This window comes from Chiloscyllium plagiosum, unplaced genomic scaffold (assembly GCF_037043375.1).
Source record: "Chiloscyllium plagiosum isolate Xiang-an unplaced genomic scaffold, Cpla_swu_hap1 HiC_scaffold_2, whole genome shotgun sequence".
Classification (NCBI taxonomy): domain Eukaryota; kingdom Metazoa; phylum Chordata; class Chondrichthyes; order Orectolobiformes; family Hemiscylliidae; genus Chiloscyllium; species Chiloscyllium plagiosum.
Window position 1 is genome coordinate 119,981,346 of NW_028270140.1, and position 20,553 is coordinate 120,001,898.

General features: G+C 42.0%; 1 protein-coding gene across 1 annotated transcript in view; it reads right to left on the reverse strand.

Moving 5' to 3' along the window:
* LOC148151977 (uncharacterized) overlaps positions 1 to 20,553 on the reverse strand; it is a 90,310-nt gene that overhangs the window by 6,975 nt on the left and 62,782 nt on the right. Inside the window, exon 6 of the mRNA XM_087994010.1 lies at positions 9,619 to 9,695. Within this exon, the coding sequence (XP_087850136.1) occupies positions 9,619 to 9,695 (77 nt within the window). The remainder of the gene's footprint in view (positions 1 to 9,618; positions 9,696 to 20,553) is intronic.

Here is a 20,553-nt window from a genome sequence, read left to right on the forward strand (position 1 = left end):
CTTTACCAGTCTACTGGCATGTTTCCACCTCCAGCATACTTTCAGTTTCTGGGAGGGTCAGCAGGAAGTTGTAATTTAGCCTTTGTCTTTATGAAGAGGTCATGGGGTTCAACTTTACAGCTACTACATTGCCGACCTAATGACTACAAGGTCGGTTAGAATCTGAAACACATAAAAGTGGATAAATCCCCAGGACCTGATCAGGTGTACCCGAGAACTCTGTGGGAAGCTAGAGAAGTGATTGCTGGGCCTTTTGCTGAGGGATTTGTATCATCAATGAGGTGAGGTGCAGGAGGACTGAAGGTTGGCTAACATGGTGCCACTGTTTAAGAAGGGTGGTAAGGACAAGCCAGGGAACTATAGACCAGTGAGCCTGACCTCATTGGTGGGCAAGTTGTTGGAGGGAATCCTGAGGGACAGGATGTACATGTATTTGGAAAGGCAAGGACTGATTAGGGATAGTCAACATGGCTTTGTGTGTGGGAAATCATGTCTTACAAACTTGATTGAGTTTTTGAAGAAGTAACAAAGAGGATTGATAAGGGCAGAGTGGTGGACATGACCTATATGGACTTCAGTAAGGTGTTCAACAAGGTTCCCCATTATAAACTGGTTAGCAAGGTTAGATCTCATGGAACACAGGGAGAACTAGCCATTTGGATACAGAACTGGCTCAAAGGTAGAAGACAGAGGGTGGTGGTGGAGTGTTGTTTTTTCAGACTGGAGGCCTGTGACCAGTGGAGTGACACAAGGATCGGTGCTGGGTCCTCTACTTTTTGTCATTTACACAAATGATTTGGATGTGAACATACGAGATATAGTTAATAAGTTTGCAGATGACACCAAAATTGGAGATGTAGTGGTCAGCGAAGAGGGGTACCTCAGATTACAACAGGATCTGGACCAGATGGGCCAATGGACTGAGAAGTGGCAGATGGAGTTTAATTCAGATAAATGTGAGGTGCTGCATTTTGGGAAAGCAAATCTTAGCAGGACTTATGGTAAGGTCCTAGGGAGTGTTGCTGAACAAAGAGACCTTGGAGTGCAGGTTCATAGCCCCTTGAAAGTGGAGTCGCAGGTAGATAGGATAGTCAAGAAGGTGTTTGGTATGCTTTCCTTTATTGGTCAGAGTATTGCTCAGGAATTAGGAGGTCATGTTGCGGCTGTACAGGATATTGGTTAGGACACTTTTGGAATATTGTGTGCAATTCTGGTCTCCTTTTGATCGGAAGGATGTTGTGAAACTTGAAAGGGTTCAGAAAAGATTTACAAGGATGTTGCCAGGGTTGGAAGATCTGAGCTATAAGGAGAGGTTGAATAGGCTGGGGCTGTTTGCCCTGGAGCGCAGAGGCTGAGGGGTAACCTTATAGAGATTTACAAAATTATGAGGGGCATGGATAAGGTAAATAGACAAGGTCTTTTCCTAGGGTGGGTGAGTCCAGAACTAGAGGGAATTGGTTTAGGGTGAGATGGGAAAGATATAAAAGAGACCTATGGGGCAACCTTATCAGGCAGAGGGTGGTAGGTGTATGAAATTAGCTGCCAGAGGAAGTCATAGAGGCTGGTACAATTGCAACATTTAAGAGGCATTTGGATCGGTATATGAATAGGAAGAGTTTGGAGGGATATGGCTGGATGCTGGCAGATGGGATTCGATTGTGTTGGGATATCTGGTCAGCATTAGCGGGTTGGACCGAAAGGTCTGTTTCTGTGCTGTACATCTCTATGACTCTATGACCCAGCCCAAAAGGCCAGCCGCTCTTCAGTCTTTTTACATAGCAGAGCATTAACTGGCTCAAGGTGAGATTTACACCTCCAACTGAGGTGCCACTTTAGACAATTGCTGGCCAATCTAATTTGTCTGTGGATGTTTGGTCAGGGCGGTGCCAGGTTCAAGCAATGGTCATTGTTAGAACGGGGCAAATCCACCAAGAAGAGGAGGTAATGGAGACCAGACTTCAGAACCCATGAAGGAATGCATTCCACTAAAAGAGATGGCAGGAGATGGTGGGAGAAATAGCAAGTGTACTTGTGGTAATTTTCCAAAATTTGCTGGACTCTGGGGCATTTCCAGCAGATTAGAAAACAACAAATGTAGCGCCACTGTTTAAAAAGGGTGGTCGACAAAAGATGGAGAATTATAAACCGGTTGGCTTAACCTCAGTTGTGGATAAGATGTTTGACAAAGGCAAAAGTGAGGACTGCAGTTACTGGATAAGATAGGATGCTTGAGTCAAGATTAGAGTGGTGCTGGAAAAGCACAGCAGGCCAGGCAGCATCCAAGGAGCAGGAAAATCGACATTTCAGGCAAAAGCCCTTCATCACCGAAATGTCAAATTTCCTGCTCCTTGGATGCTGCTTGACCTGCTCTGCTTTTCCAGCATCACTCTAATCTTGACTCTGATCTTCAGCATCTGCAGTCCTCACTTTCGCTCGGTAAGATACTTGAGTCTATAATCAAGGAGAAAATAGTATGGCATCTAGATAGAAATTGTCCCATTGGGCAGATGCAGCATGGGTTCATGAAGGACAGGTTATGCTTCACAAATCTCTTGGAATTCTATGAAAACGTTACAAGCAAGATGGATGAGGTCCCAGTGGATGTGCTGTACCTAGATTTCCAAAAGGCCTTCGACAAGGTGCCGCACCAAAGGCTGCTGCATAATATAAAGATGCGTGGTGTTACCAGTAAAGAATTAACATGGATAGAGGATTGGTTGACTAACAGGAAGAAAAGAGTGGGGATAAATCAGTGCTATTTTGGTTGGCAATCAATAACTAGTGCTGTGCCTTGGGGATCAGTGTTGGGACTGCAATTATTCACAATTTACATAGATGATTTGGAGTTGGGGACCATGTGTAGTGTGTCAAAGTTCGCAGATGACACTAAGATAAATGGCAGAGTAAAGTGTACACAGAACTGTGAAACTTTGCAGAGGAATATAAATACTTTAAGTGAGTGGGCAAAGGCCTGGCAATTGGAATACAATATTAATAAATGTGATGTCATCCATTTTGATAGGAGTAACAGTAAAAGGGATTATTATTTGAACAGTAAAAAGTTCCACATTGCTGCTATGCAGAGGGTTGAAACTTTATTGCTGGAACAGCACAGCAGGTCAGGCAGCATTCAGGGAACAGGAGATTCGACGTTTCGGGCACAGGCCCTTCTTCAGGAATGCAGAGGGGCCTGGGTGTCCTTGTGCATGAATCACAAAAGGTTGATCTGCAGGTACAATAAGTAATTAGGAGGGCAAATGGAATTTTGTCCTTCATTGCGAAAGGGATTGAATTTAAAAATAGAGAGGGTATGTTGTAGCTTTACTGGGTGCTGGTGAGGCCACACCTAGAGTACTGTGTGCAGGTTTGGTCTCCTTACTTGAGAAAGGACGTACTGGCACTGGAGAGGAGGTTCACTAGGTTGATTCTGGAGTTGAGGGGTTTGGTTTATAAGGAAAGACTGAGTAGACTTGGATTATATTCATTTGAATTCAGAAGAATGAGGAGGGATCTTACAAAAACATACAAAATTATGAAGGGAATAGTTAAGATAGAAGTAGAGAGGATATTTCCACTGGCAGGTGAAACTCAGACAAGAGGGCATAGCCTCAAAGTGAGGGAAGCAGATTTAGGACTGAATTGAGAAGGAACTTCTTCACCCAGAGGGTTGTAAATCTATGGCATTCCTTGCCCAATGAGATAGTTGACGCTACTTCAGTAAACATTTTTAAAGCTAAGATAGATTTTTTTTGAAAAATAAAGGAATTAAGGGATGTGGTGAGATGGCAGGTAAGTGAAGCTGAGTCCACAAAAAGATCAGCCATGATCGTATTGAATGGTGGAGCAGGCTCGAGGGGCCAGATAGCTACTCTTGCTCCTGGTTCTTATGTTCTTATAATATCTTAACTGAGGCAAAATTCTAAAAATGTCGACCTGATCTCTGTTGAAATTCAACCTCACTTCCCGGCTTTATATGTCTTCACCATTGCTTTCATAAACAATCTTACTTTATGATTTAATTGCTTGTATCTTTTATTATGAAACCATGGAAACTTGCCACAGAGACTATAAGTGCACCTTCTGTTGTGCTCTGTGTATTCCACTTGTAATTAGGGATGTTCTTGGCAGTGTGAATCGAAAATCGAGATTCAGAATCATAGTCATGTGCACTCAAATTTTGAATATCGATGTCATTAATTGAGACACATCACAGGCAGCATAAAATCATAAAAGCATCCCTCATAAATTCTATCTGCTGTTCATTTCTGTAGGTTACCAACAGTAATGCCATTTTGCTATAATTAAGTAACTGGAATTTTTAAAAAATACTCTTGATGGCACAGGACTGGCTTTGTATAGCTGCTAATACAATTTTATATTTTGTTTATCGTTATAAATGAAGCAGCGTCATCTTTATTTCTTTTCCACAATTGTGGGCGGTACAATAGCACGGTGGTTCATGGCGCCAATGACTCACATTTAATTCCAGCCTTCAGTGACTGTCTGTTGAAGTTTGCACATTCTCCCCATGTCCGCAGGGGTTTCCACTGATTTCCTTCCACAGATCAAAGATGTGCAAGTTAGGTGGATTGGCCACGGCAAATGCAGGGTTATGGGGGAAAGCTTTGGGTCATGAGTCTGGGTAAGATGCTCTTCAGAGAGTCAGTGCAGACCCAATGAGTTAAATGGCCTCCTTCCACACTGCAAGGATTCTATATACTATACTTTTGCCCCAGTAAACATATAAATACCGAAAGAACTGTGGATGCTATAAATCAGAAACAAAAACAGAAGTTGCTAGAAAAGCTCAGCAGGTCTGGCAGCACCTGTGAAGAGAAATCAGTTAACATTTCAGATCTGGTGACCATGCCACAGAACTTGAATCACCAGACCAAATGTTAACTCCGAATTCTCTTCACAGATACTGCCAAACTGCTGAGCTTTTCCAGCAATTTGCTTTTGTTCCTAATAAACTTGTGTCTTACTTTAGTTTGTTGATTCCATAATAATTATGTCTCGCTTCATCGAACTGCATCTGTTACCTAATGCCTCTAAAGAATGTCATCCTTCTGAATTCAGTGCATCTGCTCCACTTTATTTGGCTTGTCTTCTATGTTTAAAGCAGGGGGTCTTGTAGCACAATAGTACTGTCCTTATCTTGAGCCACGGGGCATGGGTTCAAGTCTTATTTGTTCCAGAGGTGATTGGTTGATTGAGTGTTGTCACACATATCAAGAAAAGTGTTGTTCTTCGTACTACACAGGCAGATACTACAAAACAAAGTGCATCATGGTAGCAGAACAGAATGCAGAATTCAATAACACTACCACAGAGAAGGTGCAAAGAGAAAGAGATCAGAATTAATATTTGAGAGGCCCATTCAAACATCTGATAATAGCGGTGAAGAAACTATTTTTGAAACTGTTTGCATGTGAATTCAATCTTTTCTATCTTCTGCCTGATGGAAGAGGGAGGAAGAGAGTATAAATGGGGAGGAACAGGTCTTTGATTATGCTTTCCCAAGGCAGCGGGAAGTATAAATGCAGCCAATAGATGGAAGGCTGGTTTGCGTGATCAACTGATCTACTGATTTTCTGTAGTTTCTTGCCATTTTGGGAACAGCAGATGCCAAACCATGCTGTGATGCATCCAGGTAGGATGGTTTCTATGGTGCACCTATAAAAATTGGTAAGAGTCCTTGTGAGCGTGCCAAATGTCTTTAGCGTACTGAGGAAGTTGACATTTCTGAACAGGTTGATTAAAAATATCTATTTTCATAGCATCGTCACATTGAAACACATTAACTACACTAATAGCTAAATCATTAAATACTTGAAAAGGAATGATAGCTCTTAAAATGATTTCTTATATTCAATGATATTCAACATCTTTAAGGGTATAATATTTCAGACCTACTAGAAGAAGGTATGCTGTTTTGGGAAATGTAGGGGGTGATGAATTCTCAGGGGAATGTAGCACGAACAGCCAAGTTTCTGGTGTTGAGACTGGCTCTAATGCAAGAAGGGGTACATCGGCTTCCAAGAGATCAATTGTGTTAGGGGATTCTGTAGTCAGAGGTACAGACAGACGTTTCTGTGGCCAGCAGAGAAAAAGCAGAATGGTGTATTGTTTCCCTGGTCAAGGGAAACAAGGATGTCTCAGAGAGGGTGCAGAATTTTCTCACAGGAGAGAGGGGCCAGCAGGAGGTCATTGTCCACATTGGAACCAACGACATTGGAAGGGAAAAGGTTGAGACTCTGAAGGGAGATTACAGAGAGTTAGGTAGAAATTTAAAAAGGAGGTCCTCAAGGCTAGTAATATCTGGATTACTCCCAGTGCTATGAGCTAGTGAGGGCAGGAATAGGAGGATAGAGCAGATGAATGCATGGCTGAGGAGCTGGTGTGTGGGAGAAGGATTCACAGTTTTGGATCATTGGAATCTCTTTTGGGGTAGAAGTGACCTGTACAAGAAGGATGATTGCACTTAAATTGGAAGGGGACTAATATACTGGCAGGAAAATTTGCTAGAACTGATTGGGAGGATTTAAACTAGTAAGGTGGGGGGGTGGGACCCAGGGAGATAGTGAGGAAAGAGATCGATCTGAGATGGGTACAACTGAGAACAGAAGTGAGTCAAACTGTCAGGGCAGGCAGGGACAAGGTAGGACTAATAAATTGAACTGCATTTATTTCAATACAAGGGGCCTAACAGGGAAGGCAGATGAACTTAGGGCATGGTTAGGAACATGGGACTGGGATATCATAGCAATTACGGAAACATGGCTCAGGGATGGGCAGGACTGGCAGCTGAATGTTCCAAGATACAAATGCTACAGGAAGGATAGAAAGGGAAGCAAGAGAGGAGGGGAAGTGGCATTTTTGTTAAGGGATAGCATTACAGCTGTGCTAAGGGAGAATATTCTGGGAAATACATCCAGGGAAGTTATTTGGGTGGAACTGAGAAATAAGAAAGGGATGATCACCTTATTGGGATTGTATTATAGACCCCCCAATAGTCAGAGGGAAATTGCAAAACAAACTTGTAAGGAGATCTCAGCTATCGGTAAGAATAGTAGGGTAGTTATGGTAGGGGATTTTAACTTTCCAAACATCGACTGGGATTGTCATAGTGTTAAAGGTTTAGATGGAGAGGAATTTCTTAAGTGTGTATGTGGATTCAGTATGTGGATGTACCTACTAGAGAAGGTGCAAAACTTGACCTACTCTTGGGAAATAAGGCAGGGCAGGTGACTGAGGTATCAGTGGGGGAGCACTTTGGGCCCAGCAACCATAATTCTATTCGTTTTAAAATAGTGATGGAAAAGGATAGACCAGATCTAAAAGTTGAAGTCCTAAATTGGAGAAAGGCCAATTTTGACGGTATTAGGCAAGAACTTTCGAAAGCTGATTGGAGGCAGATGTTTGCAGGTAAAGGGACGGCTGGAAAATGTGAAGCCTTCAGAAATGAGATAACAAGAATCCAGAGAAAGTATATTTCTGTCAGGGTGAAAGGGAAGGCTGGTAGGTATAGGGAATGCTGGATGACTAAAGAAATTAAGGGTTTGGTTAAGAAAAAGGAAGCATATGTAAGGTATAGTTAGATCAAGTGAATGCTTAGAAGAGTATAAAGAAAGTAGAAGTATACTTAATAGGGAAATCAGGAGGGCAAAACGAGGAAATGAGATATAGTTGGCAAATACAATTAAGGAGAATCCAAAGGGCTTTTACAAATATACTAAGGACAAAAGGGTAACTCGGGAGAGAATAGGGCCCCTCAAAGATCAGCAAGGCGGCCTTTGTGTGCAGCCACAGAAAATGGGGGAGATACTAAATGAATATTTTGCATCAGTATTTACTGTGGAAAAGGATATGGAAGATATAGACTGTAGGGAAATAGATGGTGACATCCTGCAAAATGCCCAGATTACAGAGGAGGAAGTGCTGGATGTCTTGAAATGGTTAAAGGTGGATAAATCCCCAGGACCTGATCAGGTGTACCCTAGAACTCTGTGGGAAGCTAGAGAAGTGATTGCTGGGCCTCTTGCTGAGATATTTGAATAATCAATAGTCACAGGTGAGGTGCAGGAAGACTGGAGGTTGGCAAACGTGGTGCCACTGTTTAAGAAGGGCGGTAAAGACAAACCAGGGAACTATAGACCAGTGAGCCTGACCTCGGTGATGGTCAAGTTGTTGGAGGGAATCCTGAGGGACAGGATGTACATGTATTTAGAAAAGCAAGGACTGAGTCGGGATAGTCAACATGGCTTTGTGCGTGGGAAATCATTTCTCACAAACTTGATTGAATTTTTTGAAGAAGTAACAAAGAGGGTTGATGAGGGCAGAGCAGTAGATGTGGTCTATATGGACTTCAGTAAAGCGTTCGACAAGGTTCCCCATGGGAGACTGATTAACAAGGTTAAATCTCATGGAATACAGGGGAACTAGCCATTTGGATACAGAACTGACTCAAAGGTAGAAGACAGAGGGTGGTGGTGGAGTGTTGTTTTTCAGACTGGAGGCCTGTGACCAGTGGAGTGCCACAAGGATCGGTGCTGGGCCCTCTACTTTTTGTTATTTACATAAATGATTTGGATGCGAGCATAAGAGGTACAGTTAGTAAGTTTGCAGATGACACCAAAATTGGAGGTGTAGTGGACAGCGAAGAGGGTTACCTCAGATTACAACAGGATCTGGATCAGATAGGCCAATGGGCTGAGAAGTGGCAGATGGAGTTTAATTCAGATAAATGCGAGGTGCTGCATTTTGGGAAAGCAAATCTTAGCAGGACTTATACACTTAATGGTAAGGGCCTAGGGAGTGTTGCTGAACAAAGAGACCTTGGAGTGCAAGTTCATAGCTCCTTGAAAGTGGAGTCGTAGGTACATGGAATAGTGAAGAAGACATTTGGTATGCTTTCCTTTATTGGTCAGAATATTGAGTACAGGAGTTGGGAGGTCATGTTGCGGCTGTACTGGACATTGGTTAGGCCACTGTTGGAATATTGCGTGCAATTCTGGTCTCCTTCCTATCAGAAAGATGTTGTGAAACTTGAAAGTGTTCAGAAAAGATTTACAAGGATGTTGCCTGGGTTGGAGGATCTGAGCTACAGGGAGAGGCTGAACAGGCTGGGGCTGTTTTCCCTGGAGCGTCGGAGGCTGAGGGGTGACGTTATACAGGTTTACAAAATTATGAGGGGCATGGATAGGATAAATAAACAAAGTCTTTTCCCTGGGGTCGGGGAGTCCAGAACTAGAAGGCATAGGTTTAGGGTGAGAGGGGAAAGATATAAAAGAGACCTAAGGGGCAACGTTTTCACACAGAGGGTGGTACGTATATGGAATGAGCTGCCAGAGGATGTGGTAGAGGCTGGTACAATTGCAACATTTGGATGGGTATATGAATAGGAAGGGTTTGGAGGGATATGGGCCAGGTGCTGCAGGTGGGACTAGATTGGGTTGCGATATCTAGTCGGCAAGGACGGGTTGGACCGAAGGGTCTGTTTCCATGCTGTACATCTTTATGACTCTATGAGATATACATGAACTATAATTGATATGCCAAATAACGTTTACATAAAATATTCAATGTTTTGCTCGTTAGCAAAAAAAAATTACCCACTTGTTCAGTAGTCTCTGCTGGCACATCGTTGATAAAATCAATATCCAACATTGTTTTATCCTTAGCTTGTGATCTTTCTGAACGGTAACATGAATTAACAAATAAAACATAATTTTAACATTGCTATGACAGTATTATTAAAATCACAAGAAAAACAAAGATTTTAAGCCAACTTTTATAATAACAATGTAATGATTTTCATAATAAAGTATTTGGGTCAGGGCTGATAAGCTACCTGTTCCTAGGCTCAGCTGTTGTCAGATAGGCAGATGCTTGGCTCTTCTCAACTGAAAAGTACAGTCAACCAAGGCTAAACCATAGTTCACAGCATTAACTGAAATCCAAATTAGGTAATGGAAATGGAGTACCTATCCATCAAAATGGTCAGTAAACTACTATTGATTGTCATATACAAAAGAATCTGGTTCATTAATACCCTTCATGGATGAAAACCTTCCATTCTTATCTGGACTTGCCAACATATGATTCCTGACTCATAGTAATGGGGGTGGCTCTTAATTCTTTTGAGCAATTAGTGATAAATATTTGCTTAGCCAGTGACAACCACATGCCATACCCAAATTAGTAAGAACCTGTACGTAGCCCTCGCCGCAATACTCACATCGCATGAATGAATGTTGGTAGCTGGTGGGCAAGAAAGTCCTAACTTTTGCACAAATCTAAGTTTGTTTGTAGTTAGTATTTAACTGAGAACTACAGCTTAAATTCTGATGTTCCCAGCCTTAAGAAAGGGTCTAAAAGATTTTCATTGAGGGGTAAATTAATTCAGAGAACAGTTGAAATTGGTTGCTCTATAACTGGTTTTCTGTTAAGAGCAAGTAAAACTAGCCAACTTAATGTGACTTAGCACTTGAATGTGACTTTGTATAGAGCGTAGGAGCTGGATGATTCAGGGAATGTGTTGTGGATTAGGCCAAACTACTCAAAACATTCTTAAGCAGTTAGCCCAGACCATAACTTTGCAATTTGTTTCAGTAAGTGTACAGTAAAAATTACCCAGAGTAATTAGCTAGGTTGACTACCAGGTTTTAAAACAGACAAAAAGTTTTTCACAAAATTACACAATGAAACACAAAGAACAGAATAAAGAACCCCTACAGAACTCAGTCTATCCAAACTAGACTTAATTATGCTGTTCCGAATATATACAACAGTCCCAATAAGTAAAACTCAAAATTAAAAAAAACAGTAAAAAATGGAACAAATGCGTACAGGTTGAGGTTAGAAGGGCAGGAGGAGAGAGAGACAGTTTAGCAACCTGATTCCACACAGCTCACTGTTGAACTCCGAACTAATTCTGGACTGAACTGCTCAGCTAGAGAGCTGACTATTTCCCTTTCATTATACAGGCCACTTCTAAAACATGACCATAGAGTCATAGAGATGTACAACATGGAAACAGACCCTTCGGTCCAACCCGTCCATGCCAACCAGATATCCCAACCCAATCTAGTCCCACCTGCCAGCACCTGGCCCATATCCCTCCAAACCCTTCCTATTCATATACCCATCCAAATGCCTCTTAAATGTTGCAATTGTACCAGCCTCCACCACATCCTCTGGCAGCTCATTCCATATACGTACCACCCTCTGTGTGAAAAAGTTGCCCCTTAGGTCTCTTTTATATCTTTCCCCTGTCACCCTAAACTTATGCCCTCTAGTTCTGGACTCTCCGACCCCAGGGAAAAGACTTTGCCTATTTATCCTATCCATGCCCCTCATAATTGGCCTCAAGTCTCATCTGTTTACATATAAACAAAATGACCTCTCAATACCCTTTAATCTCTGTATCAAACCAGTCACCTTGGAGCCGGGAGAGTTTTATGACCCCTCTGAAAAAACCAAGGACACAGTATCCTTGAGAAAAGGAACAGCTGTGTGACAAATGCAACTTTTAATAGAGTAGTAGAGTTGCATAATTAAGGATGAGCAACTCACAGTAGAATGTGGGACTTGGGTGACTAAGGGAGTTAGGGAAAATGGTAAAGGGGTGCCCTTTTGCTTTTACTTCTATTAATTTTATCAATGTCCAGAAACTGATTCTTACCCTTCAAAAAGAGGACAGGAAGCTAATTATTTGGTAAGCACCATGTAAGTAACTAAGGTTTATTCTATTCCTGACATGAAAATACCGGTAGTGTAGAATTTTTACTAGCATACATGGTGGTAAAATTAATAAGTATGTAAAAACACAAGTAGATATAAATAATTGAATTGCATAATTAAACAATGAATTAGAAGCATGACAAGATGAGTTACACAAGATGAGAAGCTTGTGGAAATGCCAGTTTGTTCCACAGAATACACACCTTCAGTAAGTGCTGAAGATCAAACAACTTCAACTCAAAGTTTGTGAGCTGGACATTGAACTTCAAATGCTATGACCCATCACAGAGGGGGAAAATTGTCTGGAGTTTTTAAAATAGGAAGCAATTGCACCTTTTAGAATTTAGCTTTCTAATTTGGTCAGTGTTCAGTGATATAAGAGGGTGATTTCAAGTTAGACAGAGAGAAGAAGAACATTGGCATCAGACTTTGCAATTATTGAACAGGTTTCAATTTGTAAAAAAAAAAGGGCCTGCAGGGTGGGTGAGCTAATGGACCAGAACACCATGGTACTGGATGCCATTCAAGTGAAAACAACAAAAATTAATATAGTGGTGATAAGGGGCAGTAGAGTCATAGGGATTGACACTGTTCTCTGCAGAAAGAGTGAGAGTCCAGATGGCTGTGTTTCATACCCTCTGTCAGGGTGTGGTACATCTCTTCTGTACAGGAGAGGAACTTGCAGTGAGAAGATCCAGTCACCATGTTATAGGTAATACCAACAACACTGGCAGGATAAAGAAGTTTCTGCATAGTCAGTATGAGAAGCGAGGCACCAAGTCAAAGCAGAATCTCAAAAGTCATACTTTATGCAATATTATCTGAGCCATGTGCAATTTGGCAAAGGCAAATCAGATCGGACAGATGGAAATGTGGCTCAAAATGTTGGGGAAAACTGAGTTCCAACAGCACCAATAGTGGGGCAACTGTGATCAGTATAAAGATGATGGTCTCCATTTGAATCCTGCTGTGGACCATGTTTTGCAAACTGTCTAACTAGAGAGTAAAAGGGATTTTAGTCTAAATAATGGAAGCAAGAGATCAACCATCTAAGACTGAGGCCCAATCATTACAAGAGGCTTTATCTATCATCTTTCCTCCATCATAAGGTCAGAAGTGGAGATATCATTCATGATTGCACAATGTTCAGCATCATTCGCAATTCATCGGATGCTGAAGTAGTCCATTTCTGAATGTGACATGACCTGGACAACAGCCAGGTTTAGGCAGACAAGTGATAATTAACATTCGAACCACACAGGTGCCAGACAATGGTAACTTCCAACATTAGTGAATCTTAACCATCATCCCTGGACATTCAATGGCACTACCATCAGTGACACCCCACTATCAACATCCTGGAGGGATTCCCTTTGCCCCTTAGGTCCTTTTTAAATTTTTCCCCTCTCACCCTAAACCTGTGCCCTCTGGTTCTGGATTTCACTACCCTATGGAAAAGACCCTGTTCGTTTACCCGATCCATGTCCCTCATGATTTTCTAAGCCTTTAAAAGATCACCCCTCAGCCTGATGATCATGTGTTAACAGGATGCTTAGTGAATGGCTGAAATAGTCTTTGATTTACCTCAATGTCTTGGTGGAGAAAGTGAGGTCTGCAGATGCTGGAGATCAGAGCTGAAAATGTGTTGCTGGAAAAGCGCAGCAGGTCAGGCAGCATCCAGGGAACAGGAGAATTGACGTTTCGGGCATAAGCCCTTCTTCAGGAATGAGAAGAAGGGCTTCCTCATTCCTGAAGAAGGGCTTATGCCCGAAACGTCGATTCTCCTGTTCCCTGGATGCTGCCTGACCTGCTGCGCTTTTCCAGCAACACATTTTCAGCTCAATGTCTTGGTGGCTTGCATGGACACACTTTCTCAACTCTCCTTTGAACTCCTTAGCAATGACTTTGTTCCCTTTGTAAAATATGTCTTCTTTGGTGTTTAATTCATCTCTGTAGGTCCAATATGCTCCTAAAGCAGCAGGTCTGTCCAACTATAACTACTTCTTTCAAAATCTGGAGAGTTTCACCTTGTTCGGTAGTTCACTTAATTTGAACAAGTTGTTTGTCTGTTGACAACTTTCAAAGCATGTTGAGCAAATTCTCATTATTTCTCATTGGATCTGTAAGGTTTCACACTCTGCCTTAAGCATCTTCTACTTTCATCATAGGGAACATTACTCTCAGCCACATATTAGTGATATATGTCTGTTTCACTTGGTCATATGTCACATCCATTTGATATCTCCGTAATCAGAGGAACGCTCCTTGAAGACAGTTTGCCAAATGACGTCTGCAACATCTGTATCTCCCAAAGGACAGCCAGAAAAACGCTTTAAAGTGACATGTGGTAAGACTCAATTATCATTTTATCTCTTCCAAGTAGATATGTATTCACAGACAAAGACAGATCTCTTTCTTAGTCTGAAGAACCATTGTTCCAATTATGTTATCACTCTGGATGTAAGTACAACTGGTTGTCCTTGCAGTATTACGATTGCTCCAAGTTCTGTCTAGCTGGCATCACAGTGCAGGGTGATGTGATTATTTATGTCACAACGTTTCGGCACTGGCTTTGCTGTCACCACTTGCTTAGTATTAGTGGTTCTGTGCCCCAATATCACTGTATGATTTTGCCAATAACTTGGAGAAATGGCTCATAGTTTGGCAAGAAATTATGCAAGAATTTTGCTGAGTAGCTGATGAAGTCAACAAATTGCTGCACTGCTTTGTGATTGTTGGTCACCGCATCGCTGCTACAGCTCTCACTTTTCCACTCAGCCATGTCTTTTTGTTGTCAGTACATCATTTATGCACTTCACATTAGATATCTTTAATTGCAATATTTTCTTGTTCCAGTGAGTCTGCTAATAGTCACACTAGATTGAGACTGTAGTGAGCAATAGCTTCTTCCATTTTATTTCCACATCAATAAACTTGCATCCACTATAGCTTCCATCTAAGTCGCATCCCTACCTCATAACATCTGCATTGATATTCCTCTGGAGCTGTGGAAATGCCAAATGACGTCTGCAACATCTGTATCTCCCAAAGGACAGCCAGAATGCTGTTAGAAAGCTGCTTCTTTCATTCAGTTTCACTTGCTAGTATCCAGCTTTCGTTGGGTAATGAAGATTGTCTTCTCAAATTCTGGAAAAAAATCTTCAAATGTTGCCAATGGGTAGAGATTTCTTCAGGACTTTATTTAGATTCTTTATATCAATGCAAATTCTCAACTTAGTAGCTATTTTACTGCTACCATTCTGTGAACATGCTCTGTAGAAGTTGTTACCTCCTTCATGACTCCGTTCTTGTCCAGCTCTTCTATCTTGTCTTTCACACTACACTTGAGAGCTGCTAAAACTCTCGACTCTGATCTTCAGCATCTGCAGTACTCACTTTCTCCGAGCTGATTTCAACCCTACTGCGAAGCATCTTCCAAGGATGCCTACTTTGAAAAGGTTCTCCTCCTCTCTCTACAAGGATCTTAGTGAGTCTCTCTCTCACTGCACCCCCCCAGGTCATCTCCTCCGCCTTGCCCAGTCCCAAGCCTCCAACTTGGCACTGCCCTGACCTGTCCATCATCTTTCCCATCTACTTGCTCCACCCTCCTCTCCCACCCATCACCTTCTCCCCCCATCTTCATCTACTTATTGCATTCTCAGCTACCTTCCCACCAGCCCCACACCCTCCCAACTATCCTCAGCCTGACCCATAAGCTTCATTCCTGATGAACGGCTTATGACTGAAACATCAATACTCTTGCTCCTCGGATGCTGCCTGACCTGCTGTGCTTTTCTAGCACCATATTCTTGACTCTGATCTCCACTTTCTCATTTTCTCCTAGCAGCTAAACCTTGCCTTGTTTGAATTTCTGTTACTCAGTTTTCTACATCGAGATTATATTCTCCAGGAAGACTGGTAAACACGTTGTTGAACTCCTCCAGGATCTGTTCTGCGATCAATGGTTTAATGCGCTGTGACATGTTGCAAATCTCTTTAGGCTTATTGAGAGTTACCAGTCCAAACTTTAGATTTGCACTAGTTAAAGTAAGTAGCATTTGCTTGCCATCTGCAGTTTGGAACTCCAGACATTTATTTTTGCCAGTGCAAGGGCTCTTGGGACAATTCCATCATCTAACCCCAACCTTACTTTTGAGGGTTTCCATTTTGGATTGGCATGTTGAGCCACTGTGCACAGATCTGATATTACATCGTACACCTGTGACTACCACTTTTATTGACTTGATGTTCTCCTTCTGCAGTTATTGGTCCAACAGTGACAAATAATTTTATCCATATTGACCTGACTGTACCAACCTGTTGCTTGGTGTACAGTAATGCATCAGAACCTTAAGCTGATAGTCTTTTTCATTGTCTGACATGTCCTGCAATATTTGTATCCTGCTGTTTCTCCATGATTGTTCTGTCCTTTGGCTTGGGAAAGTCTATCAGCATAATGCACAGCCTGGTCTGTTGTTCAATAAGTTCCAGCTGCTGATTTACAACCTCAGCAGTTCTGTGCATTTCAGTTACTTTCATGTCAGTAAGTTTCTTCTTTCTCAGTGGATGCACTCTCACTGGGGGACCTGTTATCCGTTATACAATTCTTTATTTAATTTGATCATCTATTAGTGGCACAATGTCACAGGATACTGTGAACTGTATTTATGCCATCGAATATACTCTTTTTTTAAAACGTAGGCTCCAAAGTTAAACAGGTACTGTTAATTAACAACAAAATCAGAAATTGCTGGAAAAATTCAGTATGTCAGGCAGGATCTATGGAGAGATTAACATTTCAGGTCCAGTGACCCTTCTTCAGAACTGATTGTAGCTAAGAAAAGCGAATGGCGGGAGAGAGAAAAAGTTATGCAAAACAGTGGGTCAAGGCCAGCCTGGGAGAATGAATAGATGCTAATGGGGATCGTTAGTGGCTGACAATGGTTGATTGCAGTAGCAGGGCCTAGTATGTGGGGATGGGCATACGGACATGGGAGAAGGTGCTCAGGCTCTAAAATTATTGAACTTGATATTGAGACCAGAAGGTTGCAAGGTTCCCAAGCAGAAAATGAGTTGTTGTCCTTCCAGCCTGTCCTGAGTTTTGCTGAAGCACTTTAGTAAGCCCGAAACAAAGATGTTCACCAGGGAAAATGCTAGTGTGTTGAAATAGCAGGCAACCACAACTAGAAGCTCAGAGTTATTTTTGCAGAATGTAGGTATTCTGCAAAGCAGTCACCCAGTCTGCACTTTGTCTCCCCAGCAAATACAGATTGAGTGAAGTGCAAGTAAATCACTGCTTCATCTTGTAGAGAGAGGAGGAGAACCTCTTCAAGGTAGGCATCCTTGGAGGCGGCTTCGCAATAAGGTTGAAATCAATTCGAAGAAAGTGAGTACTGCAGATGCTGAAGATTAGAGTCGAGAGTTTTAGCTGCTCTCAAATGTGGTGTGAAAGACGTGTCTGGCCTTGGTTGGTAAAGAGTGAGGATGTGAATGAGTCAGTGTTACACCTTCTAAAATTGCTTGGGAAGGTGCCGTGGTGATTTGAGAAGATTTTGCAAGTGCAGGAGTGGACTAAGGTGTCCCAGAGTTGTGGGTGAAGACAGAAGGTGAGGGCTGAAGTGTGGGAGATGTGCCAGACTCAGCTGAGGGCCCTGTCAACCACAGTGCTGGACACTTGGGAGGCCCCCTTGACGAAGTTGGCATCATTGGAACAGATATGACAGAGGAACTGGTTTGATTTATTATTTATTATTGTCACATGTATCTATGCAGAAAAAAATGTTGATTTGCATGCTATACAGGCAAATCATACCATGCAAAGTGCATGGAGTAATAGAACAGACCGAAGGACTAAATGTTACAGCTGCACAGAGGGTGCACAGAAAGCGAGATCAATATTAAATTTAAAATTTGAGGTCCATTCAGAATTCTAATAACTGCAGGGAAGAAACTGTTCTTAAATCTATTTGTACATACATTCAAATGTTTACACCTTTTGACTGACAGAAGAGGGTAGAACAGAGTATAGCCATGGTTAAAGGGGTCTTTGGTTATCTTGATTGTTTTTCTGAGGCAGCAGGAAGTATAGACAGCATTAATAGATGGAAGGCTGGTTTGCATGATGGAGTGGGCTATGTTCATGACTCTCTGTGGTCTTTGGAAGAGCAGTTGCCAAACCACGCTGTGATGCTTTCCATGGTGCTTTCATAAAAATTACCATGTCCTTGTGGACATTCCAAATTTCCTCAGCACCCTGAGGAAGTAGAGATGTTGTTGTGCTTTCTTGATCATTGCCTCGACACAGGTGGCCCAGGACAGAACTGGGAGAATGGAATAGTGTCTTTACCAGAAGCAGGGTATAGCTGAGCTAACTGTGGAAGTCACTGGGTTTGCAGTGGATATTGGTAGCCAGCCTATCCCCAGAAATGGAAACAGAGATATCAATGAAGGAAAGGGAGGAGTCAGAGATGGACCAGGTGAAGGCGAGAGTGGGGTGGAAACTGCAAGCAAAATTGCTAAATTTTTCCAATTCCGGACAAGAGAGGAAAGTAAGTCTGATGATCTCATTGACATACCGGAGAACAAGTTGTGGTTGGCAGCCAGTGTAGAACTGGAACAAGGAATATTCCATGTATCCCGCAAACAGGCAGATATAACTACAACCCACTCAGGTACCCATGGATGTACCTTTGACCAGAGGAAAGTAGGAGGAATTAAGGAGAGATTGTTCAAAATAAGGACAAGCTCAGCCAGGCGGAGGAGGGTAGTGGTGGATCGGGACTTATCTAAGATTACAAAGGGACCTTGATCAATTGGGCCAATGGGCTGAGGAGTCATGGATGGAGTTTAATTTGGATAAATGCGAAGTATGTGTGTTTTGGTAAAACAAACAAAGGCAGGACTTATACAGTTAATGGTAGGGCCCCAGGTAGTGTTCCTGGACAGACAGACCGAGGGATTCAAGTACACAGTTCTTTGAAAGTTGCATCACAGGTAGACAGGATGGTCAAGAAGGCATTTAGCACACCACATCATTGGTCAGACCACTGACTATAGGAGTTGGGACATCATGTTGAGGTTGTACAGTAAATTGATAAGGCCACTTTTGGAGTACTGAGTACAGTTCTGGTCATCCTACTTTTGGAAGGATGTTATTAAATTGGAGATGGTTCAGAAAAGATTTACCAGGATGTTACCAGGTCTGGAAGGTTTAAGTTACAAGGATAGGCTGGGATTTTGTTCACTGGAGAATAGGAAGTTGAGGGGTGACCTTATGGAGATGTAGAAAATCATGATAGGCATTGATAAAGTGAACAGCAAAGGTCTTTTCCCTTGGGTGGAGGAGTTCAGAACTCCGGGACACTTTTTTAAGGTGAGGGGAGAAAGATTTAAAAGAGACCTGAGGAGCAACTTTTTGTATGTGGAAATGAACTGCCAAAGTGGTAGATGCCATTACAATTACAATATTTAAAAGACATTTGGATAATTACATGAATAGAAAAGGTTTAGAGGAATATAGGCCAAACACAGCAAATGGGACTAGTTTAGTTTGGTTGGCATTATCGAGCTGAATTGAAAGGTCTGTTTCTGTGCTGTATGACTTTATAAATGCCAAACCTATTTTAAAATGAGGTATAATCTACTGAAAAATTTGCATGCCAGGCCAACAGATCGGATATACATTTTGTAGTCCTGCCACGAGTTGTGAATGGTGGTGCACAATTAAACAAGTAAAAAGTGAAGAAGAACAACAATACAAAAGACAAGACAGAGCTATTTGCATCCATCCTGAGCCAAATTTGTCATGCAATTGGGGGAGTTTGCTCATGATTGCACACTGTTCTTTGCTATTCTCGACATGTCAGATACTGAAACAGTCCATATAAAAATAAAGCAAAACCTGACAACATCCAGATTTGGGGTGATAAGTAGCAAGCAGATGCCAAGCAATAACCATCTCCAACAAGAGAGAATCATCACTCAACAATCCATGACATTACCATCACTTAATTCCCCACTTTCAACATCTTGGGGATTATTATCGACCATAAATTGAACTGGACCAGCCATATAAAAGTCAGAAGCATGAATAACTCACCTCCTAACTCTTCAATACCTATTCATCATCTTCAAGATACAAGTCAGGAGTGTGATGGAATATCCTCCATTTATGTAGATGGGTACAGCTCCAATACTCAATAAGCTCAACACCATTCATGATAAAGTAGTCCACTTGACCAGCACTCTATCCACTACCTTCAAGTAACTCACCAAAGCTCTTCTGAAAGCACACTCCAAATCCATAATCTCTACTACCTAGAAGGACAAAGGCAGCATATGCATGGGAACACATTGAACATTCCCTCCAAACTACACACTATCCTGACTTGGAACTATTTCACCATCTGTTCAATATTGCTGGCTCAAAATCCCAGAACTCCCTTCATAATAACAGACCGTGTGTCCCTACATCGCAAGGAGTGCAGCAGTTCATAAGGCAACTCATAACCATCATCATTGCCAATGTGTTAGTAGTGAAGGGAGTGAATGTTGAAGGTGGTAGGTAGAGTGCTGGCAATTAGGGATAAGCAATAAATGTTTGCCTGTGACTTTACAGAAACTGACTACAAGGTGGCTCAGGATAATGGTCACACGACTACAGCAAGGCAGACAGCACATTGGGGCAATATCACATTCTATTCCAAATAGTATCAGTGAATATGGGTAGGTGGGGATTCAACTGTGAGGAATGCACTGGAGTTGAAAGAAACATATTTGCTTTGCCTGGTTCCACCTGACTTTTATTTA